The 13,133-nt window shown below is 37.3% G+C and overlaps 1 protein-coding gene across 3 annotated transcripts in view; it reads left to right on the top strand.

Moving 5' to 3' along the window:
- LOC109039270 (serine/threonine-protein kinase SIK3) overlaps positions 1-12,345 on the top strand; it is a 43,050-nt gene extending 30,705 nt beyond the window's left edge. For all 3 annotated transcript variants that reach the window (XM_072296213.1, XM_019054675.2, XM_019054674.2), the window contains 4 exons: positions 1,016-1,124; positions 3,803-3,937; positions 5,314-5,439; positions 11,450-12,345. In XM_072296213.1, coding sequence (XP_072152314.1) covers positions 1,016-1,124; positions 3,803-3,937; positions 5,314-5,439; positions 11,450-12,072 — 993 coding nt within the window. In that variant the 3' untranslated portion in view covers positions 12,073-12,345. The remainder of the gene's footprint in view (positions 1-1,015; positions 1,125-3,802; positions 3,938-5,313; positions 5,440-11,449) is intronic.
- The last annotated feature ends 788 nt before the right edge of the window (positions 12,346-13,133 follow it).

Here is a 13,133-nt window from a genome sequence, read left to right as displayed (position 1 = left end):
AGTGACTAGTGTAGCAAGTTGTGGAACAAGCGCAGAGCGTTGGTCATGGAATAGAAACCCCTTGCCTGGCTGAGAAGGCTGGCTTGTCATCCCATTAATTTTTCATTGGTTTGATCAATTAATTGAACGCTGTGATGTACATTATCAGCAGCACCTTATTCTTGCTATGAAAAGGGTCAACGGGAATAAATAATGCTTTGAAGTATTTGAATTAATAAGAACTGTATTTTTTATGGAGGTAAATAATCATAATTAAAAGGTTCTGAGATCTTAATCTAAAACTTCATTAATTTTTTTTTGTTCTTTTGTATGGCAAATGAATTTTCCTGATACCATGATCTAAAGTGAGTTGTCAGTCAGGGAAAAGTATCAGACTTTAAGTTGTTTCAAGAGCTTTAAGCTCCTTACCCATGAAAAGTCAACATTATGATCACTTAAAACCAATTTCTTTTCTACCTTTTTTTTGTGTGTGTCTTGAATGTATTTTTCGTTGTAGAGAGTAAATTCTGAATTTGAATTACGAGAGTCTAATGACTTGAAAAGCCAGTAATCATAATATAGCGAAAATTTTCTTCAAAGAAATAATGAGAAAATTCCAAGATCCAAATCTCTTGTTCAGAATGAGAAAACTTTTTTAGAACAATTAATTTTTTAGTACCATCTTAAAAATTGCCGTAAGTTTGATTTTCCATTGAATTAAAATCTATAACCCATTACGACGGTGTAAGTCGGCAATCTCATAACTCGATTTGCAACATCGCAGACTTCCAGTCATACGTTATTTTTTAAACGGAAAACTACACAACAGCAGCTCTTTACAATAATTGCTGTAAGTTTTCTTCTCTGTGCAAAGAAGATTCTGCATGAACTTCAAGGAATGATGTCAATTTGTTCTCCTTTAAAAAAATAATACAGAGACGGAGATTTTCAGACACCGCAAACGAGTTATGTAATTGCTGACTTATACCGTCGATAATCAATCTGAAAAATAACAGGAGAAACTTTTTAATTGCAGAAGAGCAGTGGAAATAGTCTGGACTCGAGGGTTCAAGCTGAATTGCAGCAAAAACACATGCAGCATCTACTTACTGTCAAGCCCCCTTCTCCGTCCTCACCGCTTTCAGGTAATGACTGAACATCTATAATTTTACGAAGCCTGTTCCCATGTACCAGTCCATCTAATGGACATACTCATGCTAAATAGAACTACAGTGGATATCTCATATAATGACATATTGGTCATAGCGACGCAATCTCTCCGGTCCCGGCCAAAACTCCATTAGATCAATGTATTTAGGTATCGGATATAATGACGACGCTTATAGCGACATATCGGTCATAGCGACGAAGTTTCCTCGGAATTTTGGGTCTTGTTATCAGTCACAGCGACCGGAGAGCAGCAAAGTGGCTTTTTTTGGTGTTGCTGTCCAGAATGGTACGACTTGGCATTTGTAAACTCATCAAACTTGACCCATAAATCGGTGCAAATGGCGTACATCAATACTTTTGTTGAAACAGAAGAAAATTATGTACTATTTTTCAATTTAACTCATTTTTGGTTTTTTCATTGAATCGTTTTTTTTAAAAAAAAATTGAAGTTTAAAGTGTGTAAAGTTTTTTTTATTAAAAATATTAAAGGTTTAAAACAATCAAATTGATACAATAATAGTGTTTTAATAAATAAATAAATAAATTAAAATTTTGTGTATCTACAAACTCTTAGTTTTTTTGAAGTTTTTCTTTCGCAAAATAAGGGTGAAACTTACATGATAATTTTACATTAAGAATTTAAAAGAAAACACAGGATACATGGTTCAATGGCGCAATTCTAACTCATCAACTTCTAATGACAGTGCAGCCTCATTCTCCGCCTTCAAACTGTGGAGATTGCGTAAAAAATCAACTATCGGTTATTATGACTATCGGCTATAACGACCAAATTATGCCGGTCCCTGCAAGTATGTGTAAGTGGAAAGATGGGGTGTGCTCGTTAGTTGAGGGCCATCAGAATGAATGGGGATTTGAAGTCCAGTGACATCAGTGGTGACAAGCGGGCTCAACTGTGACGACAACGAGCGGGGCGCTTTAACTCATGAGCCGTGTCCACAAGGCTCTTGTCACATGTCCACGGCTGACGCGTTAGCGCTCGGTTCCTTTTGACTTTATGTCAAATCCCCCTTTTCCATTTTCTCAAAAGGAACCATATCCACTTTTACATTGTCTCTTATCCAGCTTCCACGAGTACACCCCATAATTCCACTTGCTTATAGTTCCTTTTAGCATAAATACGTCCTAATGTCACCTGGAGGTTTTTATTAACCTTTTCTTACCACTTTCAAGAAAGCATTTTACAGTTCATCTAATGCTTCATGACAACATCCCTAGAATTTGATAGGTGATGACAATTATTTTAGTCACTGAAAGTGGGCCATAGTCAGCACCGAGATAAAACAAAGTATCTATTAGACTAAATTTTGCAATGGACCACTAGACAAGGTACGAGTTTAAGCAATCTGATACAAGTTTCTTATCCAGAATTTTACGTAAAACACGATTCGCACAACGCAAAATACTGAAACCAACTCCTAACAAAGATATCAACGTTTTTATTTCACATTGGTTACGAGGAATTTGAACTGCCCGCTCACAAGAAACTCAAAGCTCTACGTGAGTCAAATCGCGCAGTACAACGGTTTCAGCAAGCTCCTCAATCGAGCAATGTTCATTTCCCACCAAGTGTTCTTCAAACTATAAGCAATTTGCTATAGCTGAGCCAAAGCGTCAAGACACGTTGCCAGATTTTTATATCGCAGAGACTGTCATGATAATGTTTAGCGCACGATGTGAATCATGTAGAGCATTGAGTTTTAATGAGCGGGTGGTTTGAATTGACGCATCAGGAATCATTCGATATCTTTGAAAAGAGTTGATTTCGGTAATTTTTGTCATGCGCATCGTGTTTTACGTGAAATTTTGGTTAAGAAACATGTATCAGAATGCTGAAATTCGTACCTTGTCTAGTGGTCCATTAGGAACCACTATTTGTGACATCCACAAAAGGACGTATCTGCATTGGGGACTAATGGCATGTATGTAGTTCCTAAAAAGGGGCAGTTATAGTAGTTCCTAAAATGGGGCAGTTATAGTAGTTCCTAAAATGGGGCAGTTATAGTAGTTCCTAAAATGGGGCAGTTATAGTAGTTCCTAATTGCAAAATGTAATTCCTCTGAAAATTGAGTTTACATTTTATGACCCGAAAAACGCCCAAAAATGTCAAACAAAACGGGAAAAGGTGACTTGAAGTTTTTCGTCCAAAACATGTAGTTCCAAAATAAGCTGTTTAAATTTCCAGTCTGCCATATTTTGGGCACAAATTGCCTAATATTTTGCAACCTCATGCTCTTTATTGGCACAAAAATGAACTAACCACTCACTGCTTATATATCAAGAATTGATGTTGAAATTGGCTCATTCGATGACTTGTACCCATCATAACACCTGACCTTGATATATTGATCGCATGGTTTGATCGTGTGACATAAGCTCAGAGACAGTCCTCTGTTGAGATCTCCTCATCTGACTTTTCCACCAAAGGCTGTAATCATGCTACTCAACATTTTGCCCTTAAGATCTGAGACTGAATAACAAGGGGCTAACCCCCCCCAACCGAGATGGAGCGAAGCGGAGCGCCGGTTTTTACAATTTTTGATCACACACTTATAACTCCTTTTCAACTCAAATGAGAATGCCTCTGCCAGTTTAACCATGTATTACAGTTGATGATTTCTTTGTTTTTATTCAGGATTACCATATGTGACACAGGGCAGTATGAATTTGACCCACCATATGCAGTCATTACACCTCCAGCAAAGCAATTCATCTCCCCTTAGCACTCCTAGACTAAGTCCATCTCCTCCATCAACCTCTCCAACTCATGGTAAGATATTTTTTCAGACTTAATACATTTTTTCTGATATCCCCTTTCCTAAATATTATAATACCTTTTTTCTGATATCCCGTTCCCTAAATAGGACGCACCGACAACGTATTCTCGTAGTCATACTCTACTCAGAAGTAGGTGTAACTATTTTCCTTAGCTCTGGCTTTACCTATCGCGCGGTATTAATGGACCACTCGACTAGGTACAAATTTAAGCATTATGATACATGTTCTCTCATCAAAATTTCATGTAAAACACTCTTTGTACTATGGAAATTACTAAAAGTAACTCCTGACAAGGATTTCAAAGTTTTCCAATGCATGAGTTCAAACTTCCTGCTTAAAAAAAACCATAATCGTCAAATCGCTTACTGAACGTTACGGTGACAGCCTTTGATGTAAGAAAATATGACAACCGAAATATAGGTGTTGAGACTCAGCTGTTGCTTCTTGATTACACTTGGAACCACACAGGGTAGGGAAGGAACACTGCTTGATTATGAAGTCTGCTAAAAAAGTTGTAGTATGCGATTTACCTCATGCTGACTCTGGTTTTTTTTGCAAGCAGGAAATTCAAATTATTCCGAACCAATGCCAAAAAAAATGTCAGTGTCTTGGTCGAGAATCAGTCTCAGTCATTTTCATCGCACGAATCATATTCTATGTGAAACAAAGAGAGCTGCATTACTTTGTCCCCTCTTTCTCTCTCTTCACTGTTTCTCATTCTCTACTTAATTTTTCATTTATTTTTATCCCCCCCCCCCCCCCCCCTTTCATGCACGGACAGGACTAGAGCTGTAGGTTGTTTTTCACTCAACACCAAGTGGTGATCCGTTGCCTACAAGAAATGAGATGCCCTAAGTTTCTCCTATGATGTCACCAAACTTAGCAAACAAACTTTTAGTCGGATCGATGATGATTTCAGCAGAAAATAACCAAGGACTTTGTCTTGTTTTAAAAGCACCGATTCTTATTGAGAAACGAATCATAGGTATGATGTTTTTGAATGAAGTCGATAGCGCAAAGGTCACCTGGGGCAGAGCGTAAAATAGGGAATTGGGTGAGGAAGTGCTGTATTAGCATCAGTGTCTCAGGTCTATCTGACAGATGGTGTAAAAAAAAACAACTAAATAGTCGGTAACTCTCTGCTGAATGAGATACAGTCAATCTTCTCTTTATTAATATCACCCGTTTTACATTTTTTCCCAATAGAATTGTAGTGCATTGTAAGATTTGCGATGATTTTGTAACTCTGGTCATGTTCCGCAACTTTCATGCTGGGATAAAATTATTTTTTACGTGCAATGAAATCTTAGCTCTTAGTGCTCTTTATTACCAAGCATGCCTGAATTTTTCCTTTGGTTACCTGTTCAGGTGCTAATGTTGGCTCTATATCACAAGGCACAGCAATTCAACAGCAAATGAGCCCACTTGATCTCCGAGTGACTCACTCTCCTCCTAATTCACAGCTCCAACTGACGATCATTGAAGAAGAACATAGTATGTATCTAACATTTTTTATTTTTCACTTCAGTAGAACTTAGAACCTGATATGCTAATTAAATATGTATTATTACGTATATATGCTAAAAAGAATTTTGTTGCAAGCAAATCCCATGCACACATCAATGGCTGAGGACCAATACCGCTGAACTAACAATTTTGGCGAAAATGAGCTAGCAACGGTGCCGCATTCTACAGTACCCAATGGGCAAGCCGATGCAGTTAATTTTGTCTTCTTCCCCAAGGAAGCCATGTAATGATGCTGTAAAGTATAAAAAAATTGCAAACCTGACGTCAAATTACAAAAATGGTTAATTGTAAGTTCTTTCTTTGTCCTTTAAAATTATCAGTTTGCACAAAAGCGGTATGATCCTCAGCTATCTGTTCTTATGAACATAAATTTGTCTAAGTATGAGGGTACAAAGATAGCAGAGGTAATTCCAAAAATGGCTGATAGTTAAAATATGCAGCACATTAGTACTTCAACTTATGGATTTATGCAGGTATTATTTGTTGTTTTTATTTTTCTTCAAATACATGATGGGGACAGTAGTTAGTAAAACAACCATTCATCTTTATTCCTTTTTGAATATTATGCGGAAATATTTTGACTCGATAAATTCTGCCTGGAAACTAGCTTAACATCGTTCCAAATCCATAATTACAGATTAAATTTGATGGATAAAATTGGGAAATTAATCTTTCACCGCCGCAAAGGTAGTAGCTGAATTTTCCAGATCAGGAATAGAAATAATATTTACATTCATAGCATGGCTGAACTTCAAGACCATGGCATTCCAATGGCAACCTTTTAAAGAGGGTTATTCAAAATCGGCGATTTTACCCTACGCTTGGATTTTGCCCGGAGTTGGATATGTTGTTCCCTATCACAAAACACGCATTTTTCCGGCATTGGCAAGTTCACCCGAAATTTTTCCCGCGCGCTACAGCGTTGCCAAGTTGAAAACAGGCAAATTCCGTAAGTGGCATCAAAATTGAGCTATGAAGTTGCGGTTTTAACGAAAATTCTCTAAAAATTACGCACTTTTAGGAAATGACCATGTTTTTAATGTCGCATTAATTTTAACATGCATTATTGCCAAATTTCCGATTTTTAAATTCGACAAATGTTACATATCCGCAAATACCCAAAAAGGCTATCTTCAAATTTGAATAAAAAGTTGTCTAATCGATAGTTCGTTCAATTCCGCATCCATCGATATATTATAGCTCGCTGGGAAACTTTTGGTTCGCGAGATAGCATCATTTTTGTGAACAGCTTTATGGAGCGACGACACTTTTTGAGTCCGGGCGGATAGAAATTTTAGCCTCCAAAAACACCGGGTAGCATTAATTCCATGGTTTCCTATGTAATTTTTGGCGCTGAATCCGAATTTGACCATTTCATAAAAAAATTGTCACCAAGATGTTGCCAAATTTGGCAAAAATTGCTTAAAATCGGCCTTTTTGGCGGATTATAGCCTGTGACTTGCCAGGAGTTGATCACACGACAAAATTGGTTATTTCCACAGTTAAAACTCGTTAAACTATCTACAAGCTGAGTCAAATTCTTTCTGCTCACGGTAAAATTAAACGCGCGACAAGCAGCAAACTGAAAAAAAGACACCAAAATTGGCGCTTTTGCGGTTTTTGTCGTAAATTTCTTGTCTTCCGATTAAGAGAGTGTTTCTTGACTATACTAATGAACAACATGAGCAGAATTTAATAAAATTGAACAATAAAATAAGATCGAACATATTCCAATGTTGCCAAGCTTAAACAAAATACTTTAACTCGAGGTTTTTATCGTAAGTTTCTTGTTTTCCGATTAAGAGAATGTTTCTTAGGAAAATCTGAATTACGACGAGTGTAACGACAAACTATTGTATTGTTATATAATATATAGATAAAGAGCCGCTTTAACAGCAATCTCTCGGGCCCCGCGACGCCTAACCGCCATAGTCCCTTATCCACCCACAGGTCCTCAGTAATTTGGAGCGCCCTTGTTCCTTTTTAAGCCCCTTATTGTCCTTTCCTGGGCGTCTTCTTCAGTTTGGTGTCGTTACTTTTTTCTATTAAACTCCATTATCTCAGAAAATGAAAATTGTATCTCAGAAAATTGTATACTAAATATAGGGTAATGAATAATGACGGTCAAATACCGCCAAAATTCAACGATTTGTACGTAATTTTGGCAATATTGCAATGCGTCTTGTCTTGTTTTAATGAAGTCAGTCTGAGGAGTACATTTTATTCATTAATTTTTAGCAGAAAATTTTCCATTATTGTTTCAAAATGTGGTTTATTGACACGATTCGATAAAACTCACTATTTTATGAATTTTTCCTCTCTGAACTAAATACCCTAGTTATTAGTATATATCTAAGTTGTAAATTAAATTATTCTACAGAAGTGTATTATTTTGCAAGAGAGATACATTTATAAAATTGAAAAATAAGAGGTGAACAAAGAATATAGGACAATAATATCGAAAAAACCAGCGAAAATTAAAGTATTTTGTTTAAGCTTGGCAACATTGGAATATGTTCGATCTTATTTTATTGTTCAATTTTATTAAATTCTGCTCATGTTGTTCATTAGTATAGTCAAGAAACACTCTCTTAATCGGAAGACAAGAAATTTACGACAAAAACCGCAAAAGCGCCAATTTTGGTGTCTTTTTTTCAGTTTGCTGCTTGTCGCGCGTTTAATTTTACCGTGAGCAGAAAGAATTTGACTCAGCTTGTAGATAGTTTAACGAGTTTTAACTGTGGAAATAACCAATTTTGTCGTGTGATCAACTCCTGGCAAGTCACAGGCTATAATCCGCCAAAAAGGCCGATTTTAAGCAATTTTTGCCAAATTTGGCAACATCTTGGTGACAATTTTTTTATGAAATGGTCAAATTCGGATTCAGCGCCAAAAATTACATAGGAAACCATGGAATTAATGCTACCCGGTGTTTTTGGAGGCTAAAATTTCTATCCGCCCGGACTCAAAAAGTGTCGTCGCTCCATAAAGCTGTTCACAAAAATGATGATATCTCGCGAACCAAAAGTTTCCCAGCGAGCTATAATATATCGATGGATGCGGAATCGAACGAACTATCGATTAGACAACTTTTTATTCAAATTTGAAGATAGCCTTTTTGGGTATTTGCGGATATGTAACATTTGTCGAATTTAAAAATCGGAAATTTGGCAATAATGCATGTTAAAATTAATGCGACATTAAAAACATGGTCATTTCCTAAAAGTGCGTAATTTTTAGAGAATTTTCGTTAAAACCGCAACTTCATAGCTCAATTTTGATGCCACTTACGGAATTTGCCTGTTTTCAACTTGGCAACGCCGTAGCGCGCGGGAAAAATTTCGGGTGAACTTGCCAATGCCGGAAAAATGCGTGTTTTGTGATAGGGAACAACATATCCAACTCCAGGCAAAATCCAAGCGTAGGGTAAAATCGCCGATTTTAAATAAACCTCTTTTCTACAATTAGATTTTTTTTCCAAAGAAGAGACCAACACTACGACTACAGAGTGACCTGATATCTCATTCGAATGATCATAAACTGGTCAAAAAAATGGCAAAAGTTTCAAGACATCAGGTTGATTTGTTTTCCCTCTCAAAAGTAAAGTGTATGCTGAAATTTGGAGACATTGCAAATTAGTCGAGGGGCTACGAAGTCACTTTCGCATGCCACCCTACAACTTTCAGGGTGTCCTCTAGGGTCCCTGAGACACCTTTTCCCAGCAATCAAAATGACTGCACCCCGGGCAACATATTCAAAATGACGACCTTGTCCAAAATGAAAGGGTCTGGAGGTGCTCCCGAAAATCTATGATTTACTCCAAAATTTTCACAGATATTCAAAATTGTCAAAGGACCAAAAATATTCAGCACAATATTTTACACAAGGCATCGCTGAGTTTGGACCTCTGAGCCCCTTAACTTTGAGAAAAAATTTACTTCTCCCCCAAAGTATCGGAATTTTTGTAAAATTCTGAAAAATTTACATGAACATTGCTATAACCCCAGTGACTCTACTGCTTCAACTTAGTGCCAAAAAACTTCTTCATACCCTCTGGTTACATGATCCGTCAAGTTCAAACCTGCAAGAACCACCACTCCAGTAAATTAAGCGACGAATTTAATATTTTGCAATTTCCAGTTTAGTGACATTTTCAAAGAAACTTGTGTTCCAAGTTCCAGTCAGTGGAGACATTGTAATAACTGCCTCAGTCTCATCATTATATTGCCTGTTGCACGGTGTGTAAAATCCAAGATGGCGGCCGTAATGACCTTTCAGGAAGACACAAAGAGGTGTGTAAGAAAACGGCCAAAAATGCCTCAAGGCATTCTCGAATTTTGAACACTTGGGGTGATGCAATATCTTTCGAGACGCCCAAAACAGGTCGCCGTTCTGCTTAGAAGTGCTGGGTTGCGCCGTTGCCATTTTCTAAAGTGGAAACCTTCAAAAATTCATATTTCAGCTGCATCTCAACCGATTTCAATGAACTTTTTATAAAAATTCCTCTTAAATAAAGCTTTCTAATGGTGTATAGTTTTTTGGGGTTTACTTGGCTTTAAGCGGCACTTGCGCGGTTTAAGCAGTTTTTGATAGACACAAACATTTTGTTTTTATTTTACCATGATCGTGGAATCGACGGAATCTAAACAAAAACCAGTTCAAATGAGAGTTCAGGTTTTCATTTTTCTAACAAGCACAAGATTATCCTGGGGAAACGTTTAGTTTCCGAGACATGACCGCTCAAAGTTGGTCGCATGCGCTTTTGCGCAATGTGAATGCATCTTATCACTGTCAGGACTGCAAGGCGTTGAATCATTCGTGAACCAGGGGTCCCTTACGTTCAATTTACGTCGGAATAATTACACAGAGCAGTAAGGTGTCCAACACGAGCCGTTTTTTCACCTTGGGCTGCCGATGTGCGACGTTGATATTTTTTAAAGTGAAAACCCTTGAAAATGCATAACTCCACTGCATGTCAATCGATTTCAATGAACTTTTTTTTTAAAAATGTTCCTTTTAAATAGAGCTTTCTAATGGTATGTAGGTTTCTGGATTTTATTTACCTTAGGGAGGCACTCAAGCCGTTTACATGGTTCTTTGCAGAGATTTTTCATACAAAAAATAGTGTTGCTATTTTTTTTGGGGTCAATTTTCCGAATCTGGATGAGAAGTCATCCCAAGTATCAGGATAAGGCCTAAATTCAATATGGCGATCAAAATGACCCTTATAGAATAAAATAAATTCCGTCCGAAATGTGTCGTGTAAGATCTCGATTGCAATATACTTTTGGTCGTAAAATCCAAATATGCGATCAGATATTAACCGCAACATCAGGGTTATGCCTAAATCCAATGTGGCGGTCAAAACGACCCTCTCAGAATAAAGAAAAAAAAAATCTGTTGGTGACATGCCACGTAAGGTATCAATTATTGTGTATTTCCAGTTGTAAAACCCGATTTGGCGGCCAGGAATGATCCTCAACATCAGGGTTATGGTCCTTGGTCAATTTTGCATGTCTATGAAAATTTTCGAGTAAATCGTTGATTTTTGGGAGCATCTACGGACCCTTCCATTTTGGACAAGACGGCCATTTTGAATAGGTTGTCCCGGGGTGCCAACATTTTGATCGCTGGAAAAATGTGTCCCAGGGACCCTAGAAGATACCCTGAAAGTTTCAGGGTGGCATGCGAAAGTGACTTGGTGGCCCCTAGACTAAAAAAAAATGTATGCTGTTTCTGAGTGTAGCCAACTGCAATTTTTCTAATCAACATTCTTTTGTCAAATACTGACATTTAATTAAAATCTGTAAGGGATGAGAATAAAGACTCTGTAAAAACAAAATTGTGTAACGCATTCCTTGACTCCTTTGCCCCCTTGAGTATCACATAATTTATGAACGTCCTCTTAGTAAAGTTGCACAATTGAAAACCCTGGTGATGAAAAATTTCTTAACAATTCTTCTCAATTCTTTTGCAGATGGACCCCAGCGAGTTCAACTCTCAACAAATCCTCAGATATCTGTGACGGACGAATTAGGAAGTCTAGTGCCTCTAGAGGATGACATTCCAATGGACTGTTGTCCTGACTCGTACATATCTCCTACTGAAACTGTGCCTTGTTTTGTAATTTCCCCTTGTGATCTCACCCAACCATCAATAACCCGTGGTATTGGTAGGTCCCAAAACAGTCATCAACACTCTATTTCTAGCCAAGAAAGTGAGTATCCAGATCAGAAAAATAGCCTTTATTCTAAGTCCTTTCTAGAATTCAATGAGAATATTAATGAGAATGAGCTAAACTGCAAAAAGTTCCCAGTATTTGCCGCTGACTTGCACAAAACTTCTAGCGGCTCTTTTGAAGTCGCTCTGTCAGACGTTTGTTCTAGACTAGGTGCTCCTGAAATTGTAAATTTGATCAAGAAAGCAGTCAACGCGCAGGTGCGGCACAATGTCCTTGAGTTTCCAACCGGACTTCAGATTGAGCTTGAAGTTCGGAGCACTATCTCAGGTTCTTCCCAGCTTAAAATTCGGCGAGTTTCTGGCGATCTTGGAGAGTATGATGCACTGTGTTACCACCTCGTCACTGCCATGTCAGCTTAATTTCAATGCAATTGTGTTTCTCAAAATTTGGAAGCTCGTCAGACTTTATCAGCTTGTTCCTTTGCAACAGTCAGAACACATGTAACTGAATACTTGGAAATTTTTTCTATATTTTTGTCTGTACCTCTGTAATTTCAATTCATCTGTATTTAAATCTCTTCCCATGCAAGGTCGAACAAAAACTTTTAAGCATTTTTCATCCAATTGACTAACTTGTAACAAGTTTCTAGCAAGTTTCATGCAAACAAAATAAAGCATTTTATCTTAAGTTTACTCTGTGTTAAATCAGTGCCAATACAGATAAACTTCCCTGAATTTTTGTAAAAATTCAACCTATTCAAAGAACCCTAATTATAAATGAAGGAATATTTTGTTCAATTGAAAGCAAAATTAAGTATGAAATAAATCATAAAATCAATGGAATTTCCACAAGAAAAATATCCATGTAATATGTAACACATTTTTGCAAAAAATAGAATGATGCTAGTGTTTGGTCTCAAAAGAACTCTCAAGCTTGAATAAAGCTCTCAAAGTCAAGGTCTCACAATGCGGATATAGTAGGGTACTATGAGAGGTTTCTCTGCGTTTTCACAATTAAATTGTCTGTGTAGCGCATGGTGCATTTAAATGAATATTATAAGAAAAGCCTTTGCACTTACGACTCCTTTTTGGAATCATGAGGTGAGGTGTAAACTTTAAATTTAATTCAAAAATTGAATAAAAACAGTTAAGCTCGGAGAAAGTAAATTCGTTTTTATGGGTTTTAAGCCCAGATTGACTACAAGCTGCTGTTTCAGAGCAGGAATATTCTAGGGGAAAAAATAGGTTCATTATGATGTTTCTAATGAAAGTGCATTGGTTTTAACATGAATTCCTCATGTTACTTTATGTAAAGCTGGTGTTCCCACTCACTCTGCCCCTCTTAGAGAAAAATTGGCCAAAGCAATTTTCTTTAAACTTGGTATACGCTTCGCTATTACCTGGAGGTACGAGGTTGTTCATGCGCACCGCACTGAACAGGTTGAATCAAGGTCGTGTCACATCACAGCAAAGCCACCGTG

Source organism: Bemisia tabaci, chromosome 2, assembly GCF_918797505.1.
Source record: "Bemisia tabaci chromosome 2, PGI_BMITA_v3".
NCBI classification, from domain to species: Eukaryota; Metazoa; Arthropoda; class Insecta; order Hemiptera; family Aleyrodidae; genus Bemisia; species Bemisia tabaci.
This window is presented reverse-complemented; position numbering and strand designations above follow the sequence as displayed.